Source organism: Aulonocara sp. 'chitande type north' Nkhata Bay, linkage group LG6 (genome assembly GCF_057382095.1).
Source record: "Aulonocara sp. 'chitande type north' Nkhata Bay isolate Kocher_YH1m ecotype deep benthic linkage group LG6, A_spYH_male_GT1.1, whole genome shotgun sequence".
NCBI classification, from domain to species: domain Eukaryota; kingdom Metazoa; phylum Chordata; class Actinopteri; order Cichliformes; family Cichlidae; genus Aulonocara; species Aulonocara sp. 'chitande type north' Nkhata Bay.
Window position 1 is genome coordinate 41,451,732 of NC_141349.1, and position 22,455 is coordinate 41,474,186.

At 43.8% G+C, this 22,455-nt stretch overlaps 1 protein-coding gene across 3 annotated transcripts in view; it reads right to left on the bottom strand.

Annotated features, from left to right (window-relative positions):
• Nucleotides 1-2,843: 2,843 nt before the first annotated feature.
• The window catches only part of LOC147328563 (zinc finger protein Aiolos-like), a 42,006-nt gene continuing 22,394 nt past the window's right edge, over nucleotides 2,844-22,455 (bottom strand). The window contains exons 3-10 of one of the 3 annotated variants that reach the window (XM_086297022.1): nucleotides 14,518-14,592; nucleotides 13,652-13,719; nucleotides 13,248-13,346; nucleotides 9,304-9,723; nucleotides 7,482-7,649; nucleotides 7,006-7,122; nucleotides 6,065-6,175; nucleotides 2,844-4,975 (exon numbers count right to left, since the gene is read on the bottom strand). In XM_086297022.1, the coding sequence (XP_086153148.1) occupies nucleotides 4,341-4,975; nucleotides 6,065-6,175; nucleotides 7,006-7,122; nucleotides 7,482-7,649; nucleotides 9,304-9,723; nucleotides 13,248-13,346; nucleotides 13,652-13,703 (1,602 nt within the window). In that variant the 5' untranslated portion in view covers nucleotides 13,704-13,719; nucleotides 14,518-14,592 and the 3' untranslated portion in view covers nucleotides 2,844-4,340. Of the gene's footprint in view, nucleotides 4,976-6,064; nucleotides 6,176-7,005; nucleotides 7,123-7,481; nucleotides 7,650-9,303; nucleotides 9,724-13,247; nucleotides 13,347-13,651; nucleotides 13,798-14,517; nucleotides 14,758-22,455 lie in introns of those variants that run through there. The other 2 variants (XM_086297020.1, XM_086297021.1) reach the window with 2 other exon arrangements.

Sequence of the window (22,455 nt, forward strand, 5' to 3'; positions counted from 1 at the left end):
ATAAGCATCTACTTTCTGTTATTGGTACCGACCCTGCTTTTCATACGTTCTCTCTCTGACTTCAAACAGCTTCTTTCAAATATTTTTCCATTTCTTTGTTCATTATCAGTTTAGTGCATCAACGAAATCATAAAGATTTAAAAACAGGCAGCATACAAACGGGATTTGCACAAACCTCACCTTCAAACCACCAGTGTGAACCATCAGCGATGTGTGAGGGCTAACACCCTCATTTCCAAGGTTTTACATATCAACACATAAAAAACCCTCAGATGAACAGCAGCACAGCATATTATTACACGGTATTATTACACACAGCTCTCTGAATTTTAGTTATAAATTGAATTATGTAGACTGGGAAGACTGGCAGGTGTCATCTGCGAATAATGTTTCTCACTCTAGAACGATGGATTTCAATTTATTTGGAGATGGTCTTCGAACTCTTCCCAGACTGATGGATCATTGCTGATGTTTGTCCTCTTTGGCACTGAATTAACACACGGCTGAATGATCTAAAACATCTGCTTTAACACAGGTGTTCATACAAGCACCTGGGTGCTATTCTTAGTTTCCACAGAAATGTCATGTGTTGTTCTTTATCAGAAATGATATTTATCTAATTTTAAGACATGCTAAGGATGAGATTAGTTTTACGTCCTGATATGTAGGATTGGAGCTGAAAGAAGAAGAGGAGGCGTATTTGAAACTTTTACAAGCTCTAACTGGGCTGTTTATGAGTGTGACACCCTGGATTCAGAAAAAATAGTTTGAATCACAAAGACATAAAACACTTTTTTCTTCAGCGGAGCTCATTAGAGGTCACCATATATATCATCTATTCCCAGCATCCTCTTCTGTCATACCAACCCTTCACATGTCCTACATACATCTTCTCTGAGGTCTTTTTTTCCTCCTGCCTGACAGCTTCTACTTCAACATCCTTCATCCAATATATTCATCTCAGCCTTGCTTCCCTAACTTTATTTTCTATTTAAGAAATCTCTATGTGTTTTCCGGGTTTCCCTTAGAGATCCATCGATATCAGTGAATTGAAAATGGCAGCAGTCTCACCATTTGTGGAAAAACTGAAGAGTGTAGCTGAAATCACATTTTTTAAAGATTCGTGCTGTGTGTTCATAATGCTGTTGTGAATGGATGACTCAGGAGACTTTATTCAAAGAAAGAATAAAGACGGGTGGGTTTTTTCCATGCAGGTTGTTATGTAATAGCTTTTGCGGTCTAACCCAGTTGAGATCAAATTGGGCTGTTTTGTGGTCCATGAGCTAAAACGAGACGCATGACGCCCCCGATCTATGGGAGCAAAACTGAAAAGTACTAAACATGTGAAATTTAAATTTGAATCCAGTTTGTCCATCTGAAGCGCCCTGAGGTTTAATGACTCAAACTTTACTGGCTGTCTTTCCACTTACACTAACTCCTGTAATTCAGTCAGCAGATGTCACCAAAAACATCTCATTTTGACTGGTCTTGCGTCATGGATGCTTTATGACTCCTATCTCGTCTGGTTGAGTAATTCTGTCTTTAAGGTGAAAAGGGGACCTCACACACACACACACACACACACACACACACACACACACACACACACACACACACACGGGTAGAAGCTATCTCGACATAAGCCCTATTCCCGTTTTCCCACGTTTCATTTTAGCTCAGACATGATTTTTCAGAAAACATTCATATCTTCCTAGATTGCCATAATCTGACATGTCTTTCAGCCACAATCTTACTCAACACCATCAAATAACTCGGAAGACATATGCTGTTAACTCAGTGTCTTATAATAGGAAAAAGAGAACCAGCGCAGTTGTACTTTTGAAATGGATGACTGGGCTTTTTATACTGACATATGGACACAAAGCTGTGATGACAGTTTGTCTCACAAGTGTCATTTCTCTTCAAACCCAAAGAGAGAAAAGGGAACTGGCGCTGATGGAGAGGACAGATAGCGAGGTGGCAGCTGGATGAAGCTAACACCCTCTGCTGATCTGAAGGCAGCAAGGCGTAGCCGAGTTCCTGCAGTAACATGTGGGGGCGAAGTGCATCCACATTTGCGCGCGCGCACACAGACACACACACAGCCCCTCCTGCACTCATATATTAAGTTAGCTAGTCAGAACTCATTTTGTGTGCTCACCAAAACTTCCCCAATACAAACAGGAAAGACAGATTTAGCTGTCAGAGGAGGCTCCTGAAGTTTGTCACAAAGAAATTCCCACAAATTTCACATACATTTGTTGCACCTTTGAGATCCCATATCAGGGAGCTTTACTGGCACACGTAATTGATTTCTCTCCTTGCTGTGGGTGAAGTGAAATATAAGTGGGAAGTGGGATTTTTTTTTAAATTTGCATATTCTCTCATTCTTTTCTGGCCCAAAAAATGTAAAATTAAACTATTGTTCACTTTGCTTGAAATCCCCTTCACCCTCTGTCCAACAAAACCACTTTCACATAGAAGCTACACGCACAGAAGACCACGTATGACACATTCGCCACATAGACGACATATATGTGAAGAGACATGTGACTCGTTTTTGTATTTTCTCAAGATGGAGTCAGATTAAATCCTGCGATGATCCCGTTACAAACACCACCATCTCCCCTCCATCCATGGATGGAGGGCCAAAACTGCCAAAATCAAAGATAATTAACAAAATAATTACAAACGGCGTGAAAACTTCAGTTAGAGGAGACGAGCAAAAGGGCGGCTTTGATGCATTTGTAGGTGTTTTTTTTTAAGCGAACATCTACATTTGCTTAAAAGTCCTGATGTCATGTTTGCTTCTTTACGCTATGTTTTGATCGTGGCTGATTCTGCATCAATGCACCAGAATCTCTTTAATACATTTAGTGAAATGAGCAAAGGGTTTACTTCCCAAATGATCCTAAACAATACAAGGAGCTGGATTAGCTCAGACCGTCAGTTCTCTAGCTGTTCCTAACTGCAGACTCTGGTGTAGCTCTGGCATCCATCGTGAAAGAAAATATAGAAATAAATGAGGACATAAACAGGAAGGCGAAAGAAAATATACAGAAATACTTTTAGAAATTATATTAAAAAAAACATTCAGAAGCAAATTAAAATAGAAATATTGGGTTGTGTTGTGCAGTCCCCAAAATAAGAAAGGCCTACATTTATTTTCAACACATTCACCACATTAATTGAGCCATTTACTTACATATGTATTTATTTTAACTTTGGCAGCTTCAGCCAGCCATACATTTCATCATTTTCAGAATCTGTCAACACGTACTGCATGGAACAAAGTGATCAGTCTCTTTTTCCCTCCTGATTTAATGGAACCTAGAAGATTTCATCTGCTGCCATACGCATTTTGAGGCCTTTAGCTTGACTTTTACTGAATTTTTATCCACCTTGTTCGATCTCCTTTACCTCTGTCCTCCATACATGTAGTGCAGTTTTGTACTTTCAAGGGTTAAATGTAATAATGGAACCTCTGTCTCACTGTACGGCCTTTTCTGCACAGTGTGAAGGGAACCGGTGCTGTATAAATCAAACAGAAGTGAGAAATGTAATTGAACACTGTGTGTTTTGTGTGACTAAAAGTCTTGTGAAAAACTGTGAAGCAACTTGTGGGGAGCGCTAAATGAGTACAATATCTGGAGTGAGAAGCAGAGTGATGTGTCCTTTGAAGCCGTGAACTACACTCAGAAAACCACAGCTGAGAAAAAAAGAGACATGTGACCTTCGAGATAATAGGATTTTTTTTTTCTGCAGTCTTGAATTGCCAAGTGTTTGTCAGAGAAGCTAAAAGTCTTTCGGCGTGGTGCAGCTTGTGTGTGACGAAGGAAGAGCTGTCTTTTATTACTTACATCTTTACACTGATAAAAAACAAAAGCATTTACACAATAAATGTAATAAGTGCTCATATTTTTGGAACATTTGAATTAACATATGGAACTGAGGATTAGGATATACACAGCGGCTACAGCAGGGACCATTAAGTACAAATATATGCATGAAAAAGGAGGTAGAAGTGCTCCTGCATTAACATTTTACAGGCCATCTTTTCAGATGACTACAGTATGACTAAAAACACCCTGAAACCCGTTACACTCGTATAACGTCTCCCTCTCCAACACACACACCCACACACACACACCCACACACACACACACACACACACACACACACACACACACACACACACACACACACACACACACACACACACACACACACACACACACACAGGCAGAAAGTGATAGCTACTTCATGAATTCATTTCTGACACTACTTATATGAGTTAATCTGCTGTTTTTCTCATGCAGTGCTGGTGTTGTGCCTGCAGTCTACTTCAACTCTAGGCGGTGCTCGCCACGGGCTATGTGGGAAGAAAACTCGTAACGGTCCCGACTGCGGTGGCCACACACGTTACACTCGAGCGGATCGCGGAAGCCGTGGCACCCCATGTGGATGGTGAACATGACATAGTCCAGGAAGATCACCCTGCAGTGGCCACAGGGGTACACGGCCCCGGGCACGGTCTCCCCGTCAGCTCGCATCACTCGCAAAGCCTCAAGAGGCGACAGGGGGATGGGCTGGGCGTGTGGGTGAGGCATGCCGTTCTGGGAATTCAGCCCCCCAAGCAGGTGGCCTAAGCTGTACATGACAGGCTGGGATATCTGGGTGTTGTCATTGTGGTAAGAGTCCATGCCAAGGGGAGGCTGGGAGGCGTGAGGGATTCCCAGGAGCGGCATGGCCATCTTGTGGCCATTGGTGAGGCCCATGGGAGTGATGTCGCCACGGGCTAACGAGATGGGGTAGGGCCTGTGGGAAGGCGGTTGGTCACCATTGGGGCCTGGGTGGATCGGTTGTTGCTGGTGATGGGCGTCTGGCCCCGGGGAGTCCGACGGAGGATCCTTGACATCAGTTCGGTGGACCAGATCCCTGTTAAAGCTCAGGTCCAGGCACACGCCGTTGTCGCCTAGACGACAAGAAAGAGCTCAGCACGAGGAGACTTTGCAAACCTCATCCAGCAGCACGGGCAGAGAAACAACACAGGAAGCAAGAAGCAGTTAAAACAGATGGAAAAGATTTAGACCCTTGCTGGGTTTCTCACTCCGCCGTGCAGTCGAGTGCAAAACGTGCCCCCCGAGGGCGGGAAAAAGCAAAAACCTGGAAAGCGCCAGGTCGACGGGACTAAAGCAGCTTTAAAGCCTGGCAGCATCCCGAGGCAGCAGTTAGGGACAGGGAGGAAGCATACGACGCAGATGAAGGCCTCTGTAGTGCAGCTGGTGTAATGACAGAGAGACACCTGCTCACGTTTCTCGCCTCGCGCCTTGTTTGCTCTCTGTGGTTACTTCTCTTTTTCCTCCTGTGGTTGTCATATTGAAAGATCTCACTTCATTTGTAAACCTGATGGAGATGTAGGAGGGTTTTTTTTTTTAATTGCCAAAACACTCATGCTTTTTGCGAGCAGCTCGAAGCTCGATTGCGAAACTACAACTCAGTGTTAGTCTTAACCAGAAAGGTGAGAGCAAGCTATTGAAAATCATTGTGCATGTGTGTGTATATATACGCCCATAAAGTTTGGGAAATCACTGTGGCAAGTCAGCCATTTACCGAAACTGATACTTCTGATAATTACCAGCTCAAATTATCTCAGATCGAATCAAAACACAAGCGGTTAGTAATGGAACTCAGAGGTTTCATGTGCATGACACTATTTTATTAACCGTGCAATAATTACCAATACCCACCGATGACACAATTCCTGCAGAGAATTTGGAGCAGTGGGGACCACTCTGTGGTGTGTGCAGGTATGAGGCAGGTGGTCTGCCCTGAAACCCCCTTTGGCGACAGATGAAGGCCAGCATAGACAGACAGACAAACAAGTAGCTCAGACAGACAACTTCAAATTCTGCATTGTGCAGCATAAAAGCGCAGCAAAAGGCAAAATGACAAACGATACGTATAAAAGCTGGAGCCACTAAATATTCCTTAAAGATATAAAAGCACATTTTTAAAGAGAAATCTGAGCGCTTTCATTGGCCTGAGGTGTTTATACCCTTACCTGTAAACTTCTGTGGCATTGAACTCTTCCGCTTGGCTACGTTGCTGGCGAGCCTGTCGAGCAGCAGCGCACGCTCAGTACCCATCTGAGTCCTGGATGTGTGACTGTCCTCTGCTTGGCAGCAGAAGAGCACAGAGAGAGAAAGAGAGAGAGATAAGGAAATGAAGACTCTCTTTTTGATCAGGCAGTGTCATGAGTGCACAGCTGTCCATCAGCCTTTGAAGTCACAGAGTTTTTTTTAAAAAAAAGGAAGAAACTCAAAAAACACAGCAGCTGCGCAGAAGCGCAGTTACACCGGGAGGAACGAGATATTAATTTGAGAGCAGACGCTCCTTTGACCTCACTTCCTGGTTGCTTTTTTACTTCACCAGCACAGGAGAGGAGACCACAGGATGAGGATGTACTTCCTCACCACTACGGCACTATCAGGCATAAACTTACGACATTTGGTGACCACAGAAACAGAGCATTGTCTGTGTGTTGCAACCATGCTGTTGTCCTCTGAGTACATAAAGGCTTTTCTGTTTTTTTATTTGGAGGGAAGGGGGAGGTAAGGTGGTGTGCGTTTGTGTTCCTGCTTGTGTCGGGTGGCTGGGCTGAAGCATTTGCCCTACATTATTTAGCTTCCCCTTTGATGGTAGAGAGATGAGAAGTGGTCTTCTGCACGCTGAGCCTGTACGCCACAGCAGCCATAACCCGTTTAGCTGTAAGTGTGGGGTAGTAGCCATAAGCTTGTTATTTTTAATGGGGCTATAAAAACAGGATCTGTTAAGTGTGCACCTGCACGAGCGTGTGCATTTCTGCACGAGCTGCAGAAATGCATGCGTTCTTCATAACTTTAACACCTATATGTGCATGTGTGAACCGAGTGTCCCTCGGAGACATGTTGGAGTCTTCTTACAAGCGTGGTGGTGAGACAGTGTGTGCGCACCGCTGCTCACCTCTCTCGGCGGGACCTTTGCTCTGAATGTACACATGGCACCTCTCTCGGTGCTCCTCCAGCGAGCTGCGCTGCTTGTAGCTGCGACTGCAATGGTTGCACTTGAAGGGCTTCTCTACTGCGAGGCAGAGGTTTCAGTTAAACACTCAAACACATCAACGGCATGAAGCAAGCATTACTTCGTTAAGTACGCGGTTTCGTACAAAACTGATGATGGTGTGCATATTGGAGGCCGTGCAGGAGAAACACGTGAACTGAAAGTGAATGAGTAAGTTTCCAGAGGTGAATGAGTAAGCTAATCATATGTGATGTGTGTAACCATATGAGAATGCATGGCAAGGTGTTACTGGAAAAGCCATGTAGCCTCAGCAGACCTCAGATTCAAAAGGAGTGAGAAACCAACCAGCATGGTACTGTACGCAGGTGCATACAGTATCAGAGCTTATCAGTGTGTGTGTGTGTGTGGCTGCCTGGTACCAGAGTGGGTGCGCAGGTGCCCGCTCAGAGCGTCACGTCGCCGGCAGGCGTAGCTGCACATCGGGCATTTGAAAGGCTTCTCCCCGGAGTGCAGTTTGATGTGGCGAAGCAGGTTTCCCTTCTGGGTGAAGGAGGCCCCACACTGAGTGCAGTGGAATGGCCTCTCGCCTGAAAAAACACAGCGTTTGAAACAATCCTGCACATTCTCACACGACACCGGCTTCTTTAATCACACAACTTATTCTGATTTCGACCACCTGCCGCGAGGCTCCTGTAAGCAAAATAAAAAACCCCACTGTGGTATTCTTATGTTCTTGTTGGGTGGAAATTTTGCAATAGCTCAGATATTTGTTGGCTTCCATTTTTTTTGACTTTAGTTGTTTTCTTGTTCCTACGATGAATTGCAAAAAAACACAGAATCATTCACCATCTTTAAAAGGGGAAGAAAGTAACGTCCAAACCTAGAAAAGACTGTTCTCACGGACAACTCAGACCGCACAATTGCCAAGCAGATTGTGCATGACTTCCCATGTCAGAAACAAAGCCTCACGGGTGCCAAACGAAGACTAGCACTGCTCGGCTCTACTCAATGAAATGCAGCTCTAATGTTTGTATGTTTTACAACAAAAGTCGCGATTAAATGTCACAGAGACACACGAGCCTTTCAAGTAAGCGAGTACTGCATCAGACGGTGGATCATGGTTGTTACAGGGAGTATGGTCGCCTCAGCGTCTTCACTTCTTAACCATCAGATTTCCTCGCGTCTAGCGGATTTTCCTCAATTTCTCTCCTCAGCTCGCCCACTGAGATCTAACAACAACTTGAAATTACAGTTTGTTCCACGCCCCCGCCCAAGGACACGAGGTGATCGAGCTTTTCGAGGCCACAGCAGGCGACCTGTGGAACGCTCTGCTTCACCTCTGAGGTTTTCCGATTCTGTCATCTCTTTTAAAAGTCAGCTAAAGTCACTTGAGCATTTAAGTAACGTGCTTGCCCCAGCTAAGGACATTTGCGCCTTTGAATCCATGTACTGCTCTAGACTCTGTTTTATTGGGGCAGTTGTGTGTGTTCTTAATCTATCTTCTTTTATCTGTGGGTAAAAAGTGCCATATAAATAAGTATAGCTTGCTTTCATGTTTAAGTACCCTATCTACTCCATCATAACCGTAAACCCAACACTATTTTTTTTTGCTAGAATATTCTTCTGACTAAGATTTGAGAGTTTCAGAAGCCTAAAATCACATAATCTCACAGCACAGGATTATAATAATTGTCTGTGATGACTTAAAGCTAAACTCTGCTTTGTTAGTCAGACTGATGGAAGACGGGACAAAAATAATCTTCGTGACTCATTTTGAAGACATTTAAAATGTAGCAACATGAGAATTTCTGACCTTCTTTCACGTTTTTGATATTTTTTGTGCGCCGCCGATAACTCGATATATCAGTTCTATGGATAAGCTGACAGAGTAATCCCATGAGTGGGATGAGTATTATTTTCCATACTATAACTCGGCTCTGAGCACGCTGGTTAGGTCATCACTTCAGAAAATCTGTCATTCATTTCAGGATTTTAGGGCAGAACGATAACTGCAGCTGCAGTCTGATGTGCTGACCTATCTGCTGCTGCGATCAAATCACACAGTTAGTGCATGCGTGGAATATATGAACAACAATAGAGGCTATTTCACAATCTGTCAGTTAGCACACGATTGTGTGTTCCTAATCGCTTTGACAGAGTCAATAAAAGGAGACCTCAGGGCCATCAACAGCGCAGCGATTGCACAACTGCGATCTTTGAGGTCAGCGTCCCTCTGCTTACCCGTGTGGCTGCGCTTGTGCACCAGCAGTACGTTAATGCTGATGCAGGACAAGCCGCAGATGTCACAGCTGAGCTTGCCTGTCGGTTGGATGCGAGGCGGCCCGGCTCCAGGTGCGTAAGCGCCTTCCGCGTTGGCGGCAGACGCCGCTGCGCTGGCGTCGGGGAGGGCCGCGCTGTTGTAACGCGAGTAGTCCACCAGCGACAGGTCCTGCGGCTCACTCAGGCCATCTCCCTCTTCATCCCCTTCCATGTCCCTCTCCTCATCATTCTCTTCCTCTGTCCTCTCCCCATCAAAACCTTCCTCCATCCCGTCCTCACTGCCTCCCTCTGCTTCCTCTTTAGGCACAATCTCTTGGTCTTTTTCAGCCTTGAGAAGCTGCTCGTTATCTTCCATCTCCTCAGCCTCGGACTTTATCACACCTGAGCAAAGTGGAAGGAGGGGACAACCAAAATATGCATTTGGAGAGACATTTCACAGGAATGTGTAGAGCATTTTCCAACAAAGGAGCTAGATAAGCTGTGAGCAGAATGTGGAACACAGTCACGTCTTTACTTCCACATTTGTATTTAAGGTCGATAGCAAGATATTAGTACTAGCACATCTCCAAAGTGTGGGTAGCCTAATTTGGGCCGATGCATAGTGTCACAGAGAGATTCAGAAGATGTGTGCTTGAGATAAGGCAAAGGCATTTCCTCTACACAGCGGCTAGAACCAGGGCAGGAGAGAGAGAGAGTGAGTGAGCCGGCGCCTCAGACAGACAACACTAATTCCTCATCTGCCTTTGAAGAGTCATTTCAGACTGACTGTTCATCACGTTGGTCACAAAGGCTTAAAAGCATCCAAATTTAAGGGTTAAAAGGTGTTAAAGTGCACCTAAAGTCCTCTCGGTGTCCCCTCAGCCAGCCGAGCACCAATTACATCACCTATACAAGCAAGATTTTCCCGCTTTTGGTTTTTTTTTTTCTGGTTTCTCAACCACACGCTCAGCTCAAACTACTTCTCCATGCAGGATTTAGCAATTTCATTTATTAACACCACATCTGCCTACACGCAGAGTCCTAAGGCCCAATGTACAGGACCTCTCACCTAGCCTCTTGCAAGCGTTAACCAGCCCCCCAGCTTATTCAGTTCCATCCAAAAACCACACTGTGGTCTTGGCGGTGACTGATGATGAGCTGAAGAGCAGCGCCTTGTATTGTGGAAAGCGCTCAGAGGTGCTATGGAAACTTTGCACACACAGAGCTCCGAGAGGCCCGATATAGAGTCCAGTGTCTCAAAGCAGTGAACCGCAGGCTGCGCATTAGACGCAGAGCAGGGCTTTAGGAAGTGCACCCAGTGGGGTAGATAGATGGGTGGCAGTCAGAAATAAAGAGGAGAGCTGTCTGTAACACCATGTTCTTTTTTTTTTTAAGTGAGAAATTAGAGAGTTAGGGCTGAATGACAAAGTCAAAACAATTCAACATTAAAAATATCGTGTGAAACAGAGTTGTCACAGTTTCTGCCCGCTTGATGACAAGAAGAGAGCTTTTAAAATGCAGCTTTTATCACAGAAGCACGAACGTGCAGTGAGAACTAAAACCAGACCATGTCTACCACACGCTGGAGACAGCCTCTCATACCTACATACAGTGTGTGTTCAGTCAGTTTTAATCAAAGGGTCTCTACATGAAAGATTAAAACTAAATTTAATTCTGTATTATCTGTCATCGGGCTCCTAGTAGAAATTTACAAGAAGAACAAGGTTTGAGTAATGATGCAGAAACAGAAGGAGCTTTTCTGGTCACTCTGCTGTGACCAGAAAAAAGAAAGAGAGAAGAGACTGCAGAGTGTGGACACGACACTGGCTGAGAAAATGGAGACAGAGTCCCTGCTGGTTCTCATCAGTGTTCCTGTGACCAATGTTCACCATGTACAAGGAGTTAAAAAGGTCTGATTTTAGACGTCTCAGACTGAGTTTAATGACACCAAATGCTGGAGATGAGGACAGATTTAGGCTTCTGTGAAATGACTTCATCTACTTCCAGACTCAGAGTGCAAACCTTTGGTTTTTGGTGCAGCCCTCAAGTTTTCCTGTAACACTGTGATGCAGCAGGAACAGGACTCGGACCCAGGGACGTTTCTGTGCAGTTTCATCATATATGTTGTAGACATTATCGCAGACTAATAAGTCCTACCATGTCTAACACACTGAGGTGTTGGTCTATATAACCGACTTTGCAGTGAATGTTGTTTTGATGTTACAGCTAAATAGACAAAGCAAAGGCTCGATGCCTGTTTGGGGTCTAAACCTGCCCAATAAAAACAGACCCAGTAGTCTCGTAAGAACAGGTCTGATGAGCCAGGCCAAGCTTTGGGTCAGCTATAACAGGAAGGGTCTCTGGAGGGCTCCTGTCATACTGGGCTGTCTGAACCATCCACACCACAGGCAGATTGAGCTTTTGCTCGAAGGTTTCATCATCTCTTTCTCTCCTTTTCTGCATTCTGACTGCATTTTAGGAAGAATCCAGGATGGATGTTTCCATTTCATCCAATTACTTCTCTGGTTGGTGTCATATTAACTGCTGCCCAATAGGAACAGAAAGACTTCGGACACTCATCAACACTCATTTATTGACCGGAGCTCTGGGAGAACACACAAACTCCACATAGCTACAGCCTCACAAGTCTGAACCCACTATTCTTGTGAGGTGATGGTGCTAACCACTGAGGCATCATGCACCCATATACCATTGGTGTCAAGAAATGTCACCTCACTAACTGGTGAAAAACAACGTTTCCGAACATAAACCACCATCCACTGATCAGATACAGTATGAATGCATATTTGCAGGCCCCGCTCTCTTACTTTCTATATTGGCACGCGGTCAATGAAACTTTAATCAGCTAGATGACCTATCAAATCAATCAAGCACCTCTTCGTCACGTGCAACCTTGATGTAGTTCATGTCAAACCCTGGAAAATGAGAGACATGCAAATACCAGACACAGCTTGTTGCCGAGCTCTTCTCACAATGATTTGGTCCACAGAAAGCCCTCAGCTAGTACACAACAATATTTATTTGGCTTTATAGTATTCAGATAAGCATTTATGCATAAATTTGACAGCTACCGGCACGAACACTAGCTAATTAAACCCAGAAACCTCTGATGTAAAAGCAAAATAACAAATCTGCTTTTTTTGTGCAAGTTTTTGCAGAGACGAGCGTCACAACTGAAAGGTCGCGTGGGAAGTTTCATTTAAAACACAGTTAAAGATCTTTGCTGTTTCACCTGTTACACACATTCCAGTCACCTGCCACGAAACTGGCTGCGCATAAAAATGAAACTCGTCTTCACGTTTCCATCATTTTACGAGCGGGTTTGATAAAACATTTTGCGTTTGCAGCTGCGCTCCTCTTGTGAGCTCAGCGAAGCAGCAGTTCCCTGTCTTTCACTCCAAATGCCTGCTGGTTTGCTGATTCAAACGACAAAATTAAGCTGCAAATTATGCCGTTTGTTGCTTTCGGCGATAGCTAGCCTGTTAGCTCGCAGGTGCAGTGGAGGTGCATGGCCACAGCTACAAATAGGTGGATAAAAAATGATCAGGAACATAAAATAAGATACGGCCTGATTAAGATTTGCAAAGGGCCGGATTTGGCTCGATTTGGCCAAATGCTCTGGTTACAGGTGACCTTTCACATTTTAATCCCCCTCCTCTACTTTTTCTGCCACTCTAAATGGTTTCCTGTATTTCCTGTCCTCAACCAGTATAATCTATTTCATTGTATGAAAGTATTGTAGCACCATTCCTCAATTTTTTTCCTGAAACAGGCAAAAAAACCCAACAAAAGACGTGTAAAGAACAGCTGTAGCACCAATGCCACACACACACACATATATACATATATATATATATATATTTGTGTGTGTTTGAGAGTGTGAGTGTGTGTGTGGGTACACATACGTGGATCTGCGACACCTTCAGCGGACTGAATTCCATTTTCACTAAATGAGCTGTCCTCCTTCTCTTCTTCCTCCTCCTGCGACTTCACATCTGCAACATCTGAGAAAGTAACATGTTGAGTGGATGTGTTAAAACTGAGCGACGCTTTTCTTCTTAATTAAAAAAGTGTTTTCCGTAGCAACAAATGAACATTAAAACTCCAGATTAACAGTAAATATGCAGGAAGTCTTGCTCATGACCCCGACACTATGACCTGCTTTCAGCTGCAGCGTGCACAAATCCCTCCACGTACGTGGTGGAGTTTTTAGGCACGACTTCAGCCAGGATGGTGGCCGCTGTGGAGGAATGCGTGCATCCTCATCATCGAAAGTTTCACATTAAAGACAAGGAATGCCTATACTCACCCATCCCGTCTGCCTCTGAGGATGTGAATTCAGGATGCTTTTCTGTGCTCATGATGAAGGAAAACGTTCTGTGAGGGGGGGGATTTACAGTATTCGGTTAATGAGAGTCTAACCAGATTCTCCCCTTTGGCGCTTTAAAACCAGGTCTGCCAATAAAGATAGAGAAAAGGCGGGTTTGTTTCTTACATTCATTGTGTCACATTTTATCTGACCGTTTGTGAGACAATTTTAACTTTTTCAGATGCTCTCGATGCTAATAAAAGAGCCCCCCCAACCTCCCCTTTACTATTTCTACAAGGCCTGTGAAGAAATAGAAGCAAGACTTGCATCTCTTTGTTCCTGTTGGTTGGACAGTGTAAAAAAAAGAAGAGTGGGTAAAAAAGCCCACGGTTGATTGCTCGACCCTGTCTCTACATTTAGCCTTATGAGAAAGAGATGATGTTCACTGCTCATGTATTTCCTGCTGGGTTTGTACACAGGAGCAGGCGTAAAAGAGCACACACAGACACTCCAGCACAGTTTCAAAATTATTTAAGAAAAATCCAGACGTGCACTTTTTAAAGAAGCCCCCTGTCAGTTTCCACCGAGTTAACAAAGTATTTCATTATATTTTATATTGTTTCAACTATTTATTCGCATCAGCTCTAATAAATAATAAAACACCACACCGTTGATAGGGTTTTCATGATTAACTGAAGCTCTTGCGTTAAAATACATCAATAGGAAACTTTCTCACATGGTCAAAATGAAATTGAGAAGCACATGTCTACATTGCTGCTGTTAATTCCAGGAGACGTCTTTGGTTTTGTTTTTTTGCTGGAAGTTAACAGTAAGTCTGAGGAGTAATGATGAGAATAAGATCTTACCTGCTTCTTGCTCAGCACCACAGAGGAGAAGTGCACTCACAGGAGGAGATTCCACACTCCGCCGCTGGACTTTCTCTGAATATGGAATATAAGCAACGTCACAGCCGTGAATTCCTTAAAGGAACAGGAACGCATTTTCAGCAAGGTGGAGCAACAAAGACCAGAGCGTGTGAATCCAGCAGAGCAGCACCGACGGCGAGACTCAGAACAAGTCTGATGATGTTTAAATCTTCAAACATTCCTTCTCTGAACCTAAACACGCACAGCCAACAACATTTATGAGCGAAACAAAGAACCGATTCGGGGTTTGATGTTACTTCAGGGCGTCCACATGGCTCCAGACTTGGCTTTTAAGGAGATCTAACTCCATCTTGTGGCCAGATGTGAAAGCTACTTCAAAGTCCAACTCGTCTGAAGCTGAAACTTCATTTACTTTTCTTTCTTTTAAGAATTCCCCTCATTTCAGGTGAATAAACAGCTGATATCTGCCCTTTATGGTCCGTACCTGCAGAAGTCAGACACTGGCTGTGGAAAATCTTACATCATGGCTCTGCATCTGTATGCTGCAGCTGCTGAGTGTCCCTCTCTTTATTCCCATCTCTGACGCAGAGTTGGAAGAGAATTAGGAAAAAAGCTTTTAAATACTTGTATCCCAATATTGTCTACAGATGAGCTTTAACAGTCGGGCTTGTTATTATAGGAGAGTTTAAGCAGTCTTAAAAGTGCATATGCAGTATCACTGAAATCAGTACCTATTTTATGATACAGCATATGATCTGAGCACAGCATTCACTTGTTTACAGTGAGTGAAGTTATATTTGTGTGATTTTTATGCCTATAGTTGCTAAATCATCTACCATCCCCCTCACGGGAAAAACAAGCGACTCTAACGCGTGTAAATAAAGGCAAATAAAAGCTCATGCTCTCTCCTGCTGATAAAAACAAGTTAAAAAATCCCTGAACACATGCGCAGCAGATCTCCAGGTGCATGTTTAGTTTGAATGCACTTGTTGCTTGAATGAGCAGCAGTTCTCTAAAACCGCCGTTCGAGTCATACTTAGGTTTTTCTTTAAAGGGGACGAGTGACGCAAACGGAGACAAAAACATGGGGGACAAAAGCGCGTGCGTGTGTGTTTATGTGTAAGAGAGGCGGGGGGGGGGGATACTGACGCATTTTCAGTGTTACGTCAACATTTTCACCGGATCCAGCTTTGACCACAACCTGTGGAGTTACCACAGGTAACAAAGGTCTTGTGGTACAGGAGCATGAAGTGACCCTCAGATATTTGTATCAGATTTAGTTTTTGGTTTCACCTTTAAAATTTACAAAATTTCAAGTGTGAGGTGAAATTTTAAGGGGGGAACAAATAATTCAGCTGAAACACTTTAAAAACTGCCAAAAACTATTTAATATAATCAAAACTTTTAAGTCTTGTGACATTTGAATGTTTTATGTTCATCCCTAAGGCGGGTCTGTTACAAAAGATTATCCACTATCTAACTCCACAGACGCCTAATTAGTAACACGCAGTAATGAAGGAGGTTGGAGCGACCATATGAGCAAAGCTGGTTTTCAGTGACGGGAGGACGTACCAGCATGTAGTGCCTTTAAAGATCCGAACGTAGTCTGAAAACTGAGGCAGAAAGAGGGTCACTGATGAAAATGTTTGTCTTTCACTGCTTCTAAAATTGCTGATGTATGCTCCTCACTTTATTTATATACTTCTTATTTATTTATTTATTTATTTTTTCATCATTGTTTTTATTGCAGATTTTCCTTTAACACGACAGTGTCTCGACAGTAGACACAGAACAACAAAACAGTACAAACACAAAACGTACACAACAGCTCTTAAATAAGGCATAATACAAGATACAAAATATAACATACAAGAGGTGGTGAGTCAGTCTTACAGCGCCCGGGTGGTGATCACGTGTGTAGTAGTCCTTTGAATAAGATAGCGGAAAGGTCTGGTCCAATATAGTCCAAAAAGGGGTGCCACATCCCATAGAACTGACCCACACTGTGGTGTATAACGTGTGTGAGGTATTCCAGAGGAATCAGTTCAAAAACTATTTTGCGCCAGCCACAGACAGTGGGAGTCCTATCGTTGATCCATTGTAAGAGGATATTTTTCCTGGCTGCAAATGTTAGAGTGTTATACAATCTTTTGTTGGCCGCCGCTTTTAGGCGGTCACTTGGAAGACCTAGAATCAGGGACAAAGGGTCCATCTCTATATCAACGTGGAAGATTTTCCCCAGTTCACCTGTAATGTCAGCCCAGTATTCTTGAAGCTTATAACAGGACCAAAAACAGTGAGTTAAAGTCCCTACATCAGTTTTGCACTTAAGACACACAGGGGAAAGAGAGCGGCTGAAGAGGTGTCTGCGGTGAGGGGATACGTGTAATCTGTGTAAAATCTTAAATTGGATTGCTCTTGTCCGAGTACAAATTGAAATCCTTTTTGCGAGAGACCAAACGGTATCCCACTTATCTTCATCTATGGTTACCGACAGTTCCCTCTCCCACACACCTCTAATCCCCTGCGCATCAGTGGTAGTCAAAGCATTAAGCACATGGTAAAATGAACTCAGAGACACCGTCAGCTGTTGCCCAAACAAAACCCTCTCAACATCAGATACTTCAGGGTGCTCAGCAAGGGTTGTATTGTGAGTGATATAGTGTCGTATTTGCAAAAAACGAAAGAAATCCTGTCTAGGCAAGCCGTAACTGTTGGTAAGCTGTTCAAACGACATGAGTTCACCACCCGAGAAAAGGTCACCAAGAGACTTAATATTCTTATCAGACCATCGTTGAAAGCCGGGGTCCAAAGAACCCGGAGGGAAAGCAGGGTTATTCATTATAGGGGTAAAGGTTGATGTTATTCTCGATCTTCCCTCAAGACGGCGGACAATTCGCCACGCTTTTAGGGTGTTGATTGTTACAGGATTTGTACAAAGGGCCTTAATTCCGTTAAAATCATTACAAAATAATAGATCGCTCAGTTTGCATTGTGACAGAGCTGTCTCAATATCCGACCAGATTGAGGTTTTACCCCTAACCCAGTCGCTCACAAATCTTAAATGGGCAGAAAGCTGATACAATCTAATATTAGGTAGATCCAAGCCGCCCCTGGAGCTTGGCAGATGCAACACTGCCATCTTGAGTCTGGGTCTGCGCTTGTTCCAGATGAAAGAGGTGAGCCAACCATTTATGTCCTTCAGTACTCTCTTAGAGAACAAGACGGGGATCATTTGGATAGGATACAATAGCCTGGGCAGCACATTCATTTTGATCAGGGCAATGCGTCCTAGCCAGGAGACAGGAAGTGACGCCCACCGCTCTAGGTCCTGTTTGAGTTTGCCAAATAAGGGTGTGAAGTTGGCTTTGTACAATTGGTCGAGAGACGGGGTAATAAAGATCCCCAAATACACAAATCCATTAGGAGACCATTTAAAAGGAAAGGAAGGAACAGTAGCCGGCATTGTGAAAAGAGTACCGAGAGGCATGGCCTCTGACTTAGCCAAATTGATTCTATAGCCAGAGAAATGGCTAAACCTGTCAATCACCTCAATGAGACTGGGTACGGATGTTACAGGGTTAGTCAAAAGAATCAAGATGTCGTCCGCGTATAAGGTTATTTTATGACACAGCTGTCCAATCTCTAAACTACGTATTGTGGGCGTCGCCCTTATGGCCTCAGCAAGAGGCTCTATGGCCAGAGCGAATAGAAGGGGCGATAAGGGGCAGCCCTGCATAACTCCCCTATGAGTGTTGAAGTAATCAGACCTAAGTCCATTAGTCAGGACTGCTGCCTGTGGATTATTGTAGATAACTTTGACCCATTTTATAAAATTCTCCCCTAAGCTGAATTTGCCCAGAGTATACAACAAATAAGACCACTCAATTCTGTCAAATGCTTTCTCCGCATCGAGAGAAAGCACCAGGCCGTCAATAGATTTTTGCTTGAAAGCTACAATAGCGTTCAGTAAGCGTCTAACATTGGTGGCTGAGTTTCGACCCTTTATAAAGCCTGTCTGGTCCTCCCTTATCAGCACAGGTAAAAAATTTTCTAAGCGGGTGGCCAGAATTTTAGAAAGCAGTTTCCTATCTACATTCAAGAGGGCTATAGGTCTATAGGATCCGCACAAATCAGGACACTTCCCTTTCTTTAGAATTAGGGAAATGTTGGCTTCCTTCAGTGTCTGCGGGAATTCACCCGTAATGAAGGAGTGGTTGAACATATCAAGAAGCGGTTCCACAATAATATCCCGAAACTGTTTATAAAATTCACAACAGAAGCCATCAGGCCCTGGCGACTTTCCACTTCGCAGTGATTTAATAGCCTTAAACACTTCGGTCTTAGTTATAGGGCTGTTAAGGGCAGTCTTCTGTTCCTCTGACAAATTTGGTAAGTCGAATTGGGTGAAGAAATTATGCATCAGCTGCACCCCCTCCGGGACTTGTTGAGAAGAGTACAAGGCTTCGTAGAACTTCTTAACACAGTCATTTATCAGTTTGTTTTCATATATCTTGTGGCCACCTTCATCAGATATCGCTGCAATGGTATTAGATTCTGCGCGCTTCTTAACATAGTACGCCAGACATTTACCGGCCTTATCTCCATGCTCGTAGAACCTCTGTCTGGTGTATTTAAGTTTCTTCTCTGCATCTCTGGTAAGAAGGCAATTCAGCGCTGACCTGAGTGCGGTTATTTCTTGCCATAATGGTGGTGATGGGGAGGCAATATATGTTTTCTCCTTATCCATCAATTCGCTCTCTAAAGAATTTTGTTCCTCCATCCGTTGTCGCTTCTTTGTCGCAGAATACGAAATAATTAGGCCCCTCGCATAAGCTTTGCATGTTTCCCACAAAACAGAGGCAGTAGTAGCTGAGGGGGTGTTGATATCCAAAAACGCTTTAAATTCTGCAGAGAAGTGAGAGGTAAATTCCTCATCCTTAAGAATAATGGTATTAAGCCTCCAGTGGCGGGACCTATGAAGCGCAGCTTTAAGATCGAGATCCATGATTACCCTAGCGTGATCTGAGATGATTATACTTGTTATGTCGCACGATACTACTGAACCTAAGTCAGTTTTCGGGAGAAAAAAGTAATCAATTCTAGTTTGGGACCTATGCGGAGCCGAAAAAAATGTGTATTGCTTATCGGAGGGGTGAGTATATCTCCAAGCATCCACAAGTCCAAACTCGTCGCATAGAGCATGAAGCGCTTTGGCCTGAGGAGAAGGAGTTGCAATGCTGTGTGGAAATCTGTCCATAAGCGGATTTAACATTAAGTTGAAATCACCACCAATAATAACGGTAGAGTTAGGAAGAAATGGGGCTAATTCCAGAAACATTTTGGTAAGAAAGGTAGTTGGGTGGGCAGGTGGAAAATAAACATTCAGTAATAAGATATTTTGGCCTTGCAAAATCCCTTTGACTATCACGTAGCGGCCTTTCAGATCCTTAACGCAATCAGTTACTACAAAAGGTACATTTTTCCTAATCAACACTGCCACTCCTCTACTTCTTGTAGTGAAGGATGAAAAAAACACTTGTCCTCGGTGCTAGAGAGCGGTGAGCGCGGTCTAGTTTGATCTTCCCATTTTTAGTTGTGAGCTCGAGATAGGAGGGGAGCCATGACTCCATGAAGGCGACAACATCATTTCCCTCCGTGCCCTCGGGAAGCCCAACCAGGCGAAGGTTACATCTGCGGCTGCGGTTCTCTAAATCGTCCATGTGGTCTGCCATGTCAGTTACTTGTTTTTCGAGTCGAGCCACTTTCGCCTGCAATACACCTGCCGTGTCTTCCACGCCTGAAATCCGTATCTCGGCGTCTCCCACCCGTGTCGCCAGAGCCTGGATCCGAGACGTCTGTTCACGGATTGCGGCCAGCACAGTATCAACTTTAACATCCAATAAAGTTGTAATGCTGTCAGTTATCTTACTCAGAGCCGCAAGGATATTCGGGTCGATATCACTCCCAGTTTCCTCAGCGTCAGCGGAGATTTCTGTGTCGCTGGCGTTAGCTTCTTCAGGCTCAGCCGCCATAGGACCCACAATGTTGCTAGCTTGCACAACCGGAGCTGTCTTTTTCTTAGACCTGACGTTAGGCATTTTAGAAAAATAGTCGTCCAGACTCATTATAGAGTTACTCCCACGCACATTTGTAACGTTTCACCAGGTGAACACGTATTTTAGACGGATAATCGGGGGACCTCACCGGAGCACAGCGAGACGGGTGTTCGCGCTACGACGCCATCTTGCCGTAATCCCACTTCTTATTTATTTAAATATGATGCTTTTAATGCGTCAGATGTGCCACAATTGTACGTTTTACTATTATCTGTGCATAACGAAGGGTCTCCACACAGTTTTTCCACAGTGTGCTTCAAAATCACAGGACCTATCACAGCCTCAGTGTTCTGGAGAGAGAAAAACATCTTTCTCATTTTAGTGAGGAACAACTGTTTCTGATTTCTCTTAGATCACATATCCTAAAAGCACAGGGTCGGGCTAAGGACTTCTACACTCACAGGTTTAAATATTTGATTGCAAAGAGCTCTGCTGGCAAAGACAGTATGCTTCAAATCAACATTTAAACAGCTTTTAGCTTCCTGTGGTCGTCCCTCCTCTTTGTAAAACTTGTGGACATGACTCAAACCTAAAGCAGTTTAATGTAGGTGAGAGAAAACGCACAGTTCTCCTTCCAGTTCTGCTCGTTTTCAGCTCCTTTCTCTCATTCTCCTTTAATAAGACAGCTTATTGGTTTCATCCTGCACCTTTGTGCAGTAAATATTCACTTCACTGAATCAACTTTGACTGTTTAAGCTTCATATTAGCACCAGACAAACAGAAATACCATATATCCTTATTTCTTTCACTGAAAGCACATAATAAAGGAAAGGTCAGTTTTCTCCTTTTATTTCTCCTTATGTGGCTTTAAAGTTGTGAAGATCTGCCAGGTTGTTCCATTTCGTAATTAAATCTATACCTTTCAGCTTTTATAGCCAATACTTTTGGAATTTGAGTATTGCACATGGTCTCTTTTTGATATTGAAAATATTCCAGGTGGCAAAGATTCTGCTTTTTTTGGGGGAAATCTTATGACATCTATTAGAAGCTGTTTATGTGCTTTTCATTTGTGAACTTCAACAGATCACAGCTTATTGTTAGAATGAACAGCAAGATAAAAAAATTTGATTTCCGCGAGGATATAAACTTTTTTGTTGGGGGGAGGCGGCTTTGTTGTTCTTCTGCTTTTGTCTGCACCGTTTCTTTCAGGTTGTTTTGTTTCACACTGTTGAAAGATTCCCATCCATCGTTTCCCGTCTACGTCTGCCCTCCTTTTCCTGTCATCTCTGGCAAAATAATATTTGTTTAAAACGAGCCTAAAATACCGGAAGAAGAATTTACATGTTCTGCTTGTCTGCCGGTCTGTTGCACTGCTTTTCAAGTTACAACAAAAACACAGCTCACACACAACTCATTAGCTCAGCCAGCATCTACAAAATTGCGTCAATAACCACATTTAACCTTTGACTAACCACCCTGCACCCCCCAAAACACAAACACAGTCAAACACCTCATAACTGACACATATTAACGTTCCTATTCTTGCTGTGAGTTCAGAGACTGTTGAGCAATTCCAGAAACTGCAGCTTGATTTTTCCGTCTCTGTAAAAAAAGAACATAAAAGTAAGCGGGTGGCTCGTCTTTTAAATCGAGGCTCAGTAAAAATTTCTAACCTTACCACGGAGCCCTAAAACAGACTTGTATTGGAGTGTGTTTAAAGTGCTTTGTGGACGTTTCAGATCAGTACCACCGATGTCTCGTAACTAACAACGCTCGCTGCAGCACCCACCTGAGCGGTGCACGGCCTTGAGAGGCTTGGCTGCTGCCCACGGCCTGCCGGTGGCAACCAGCCACCAGC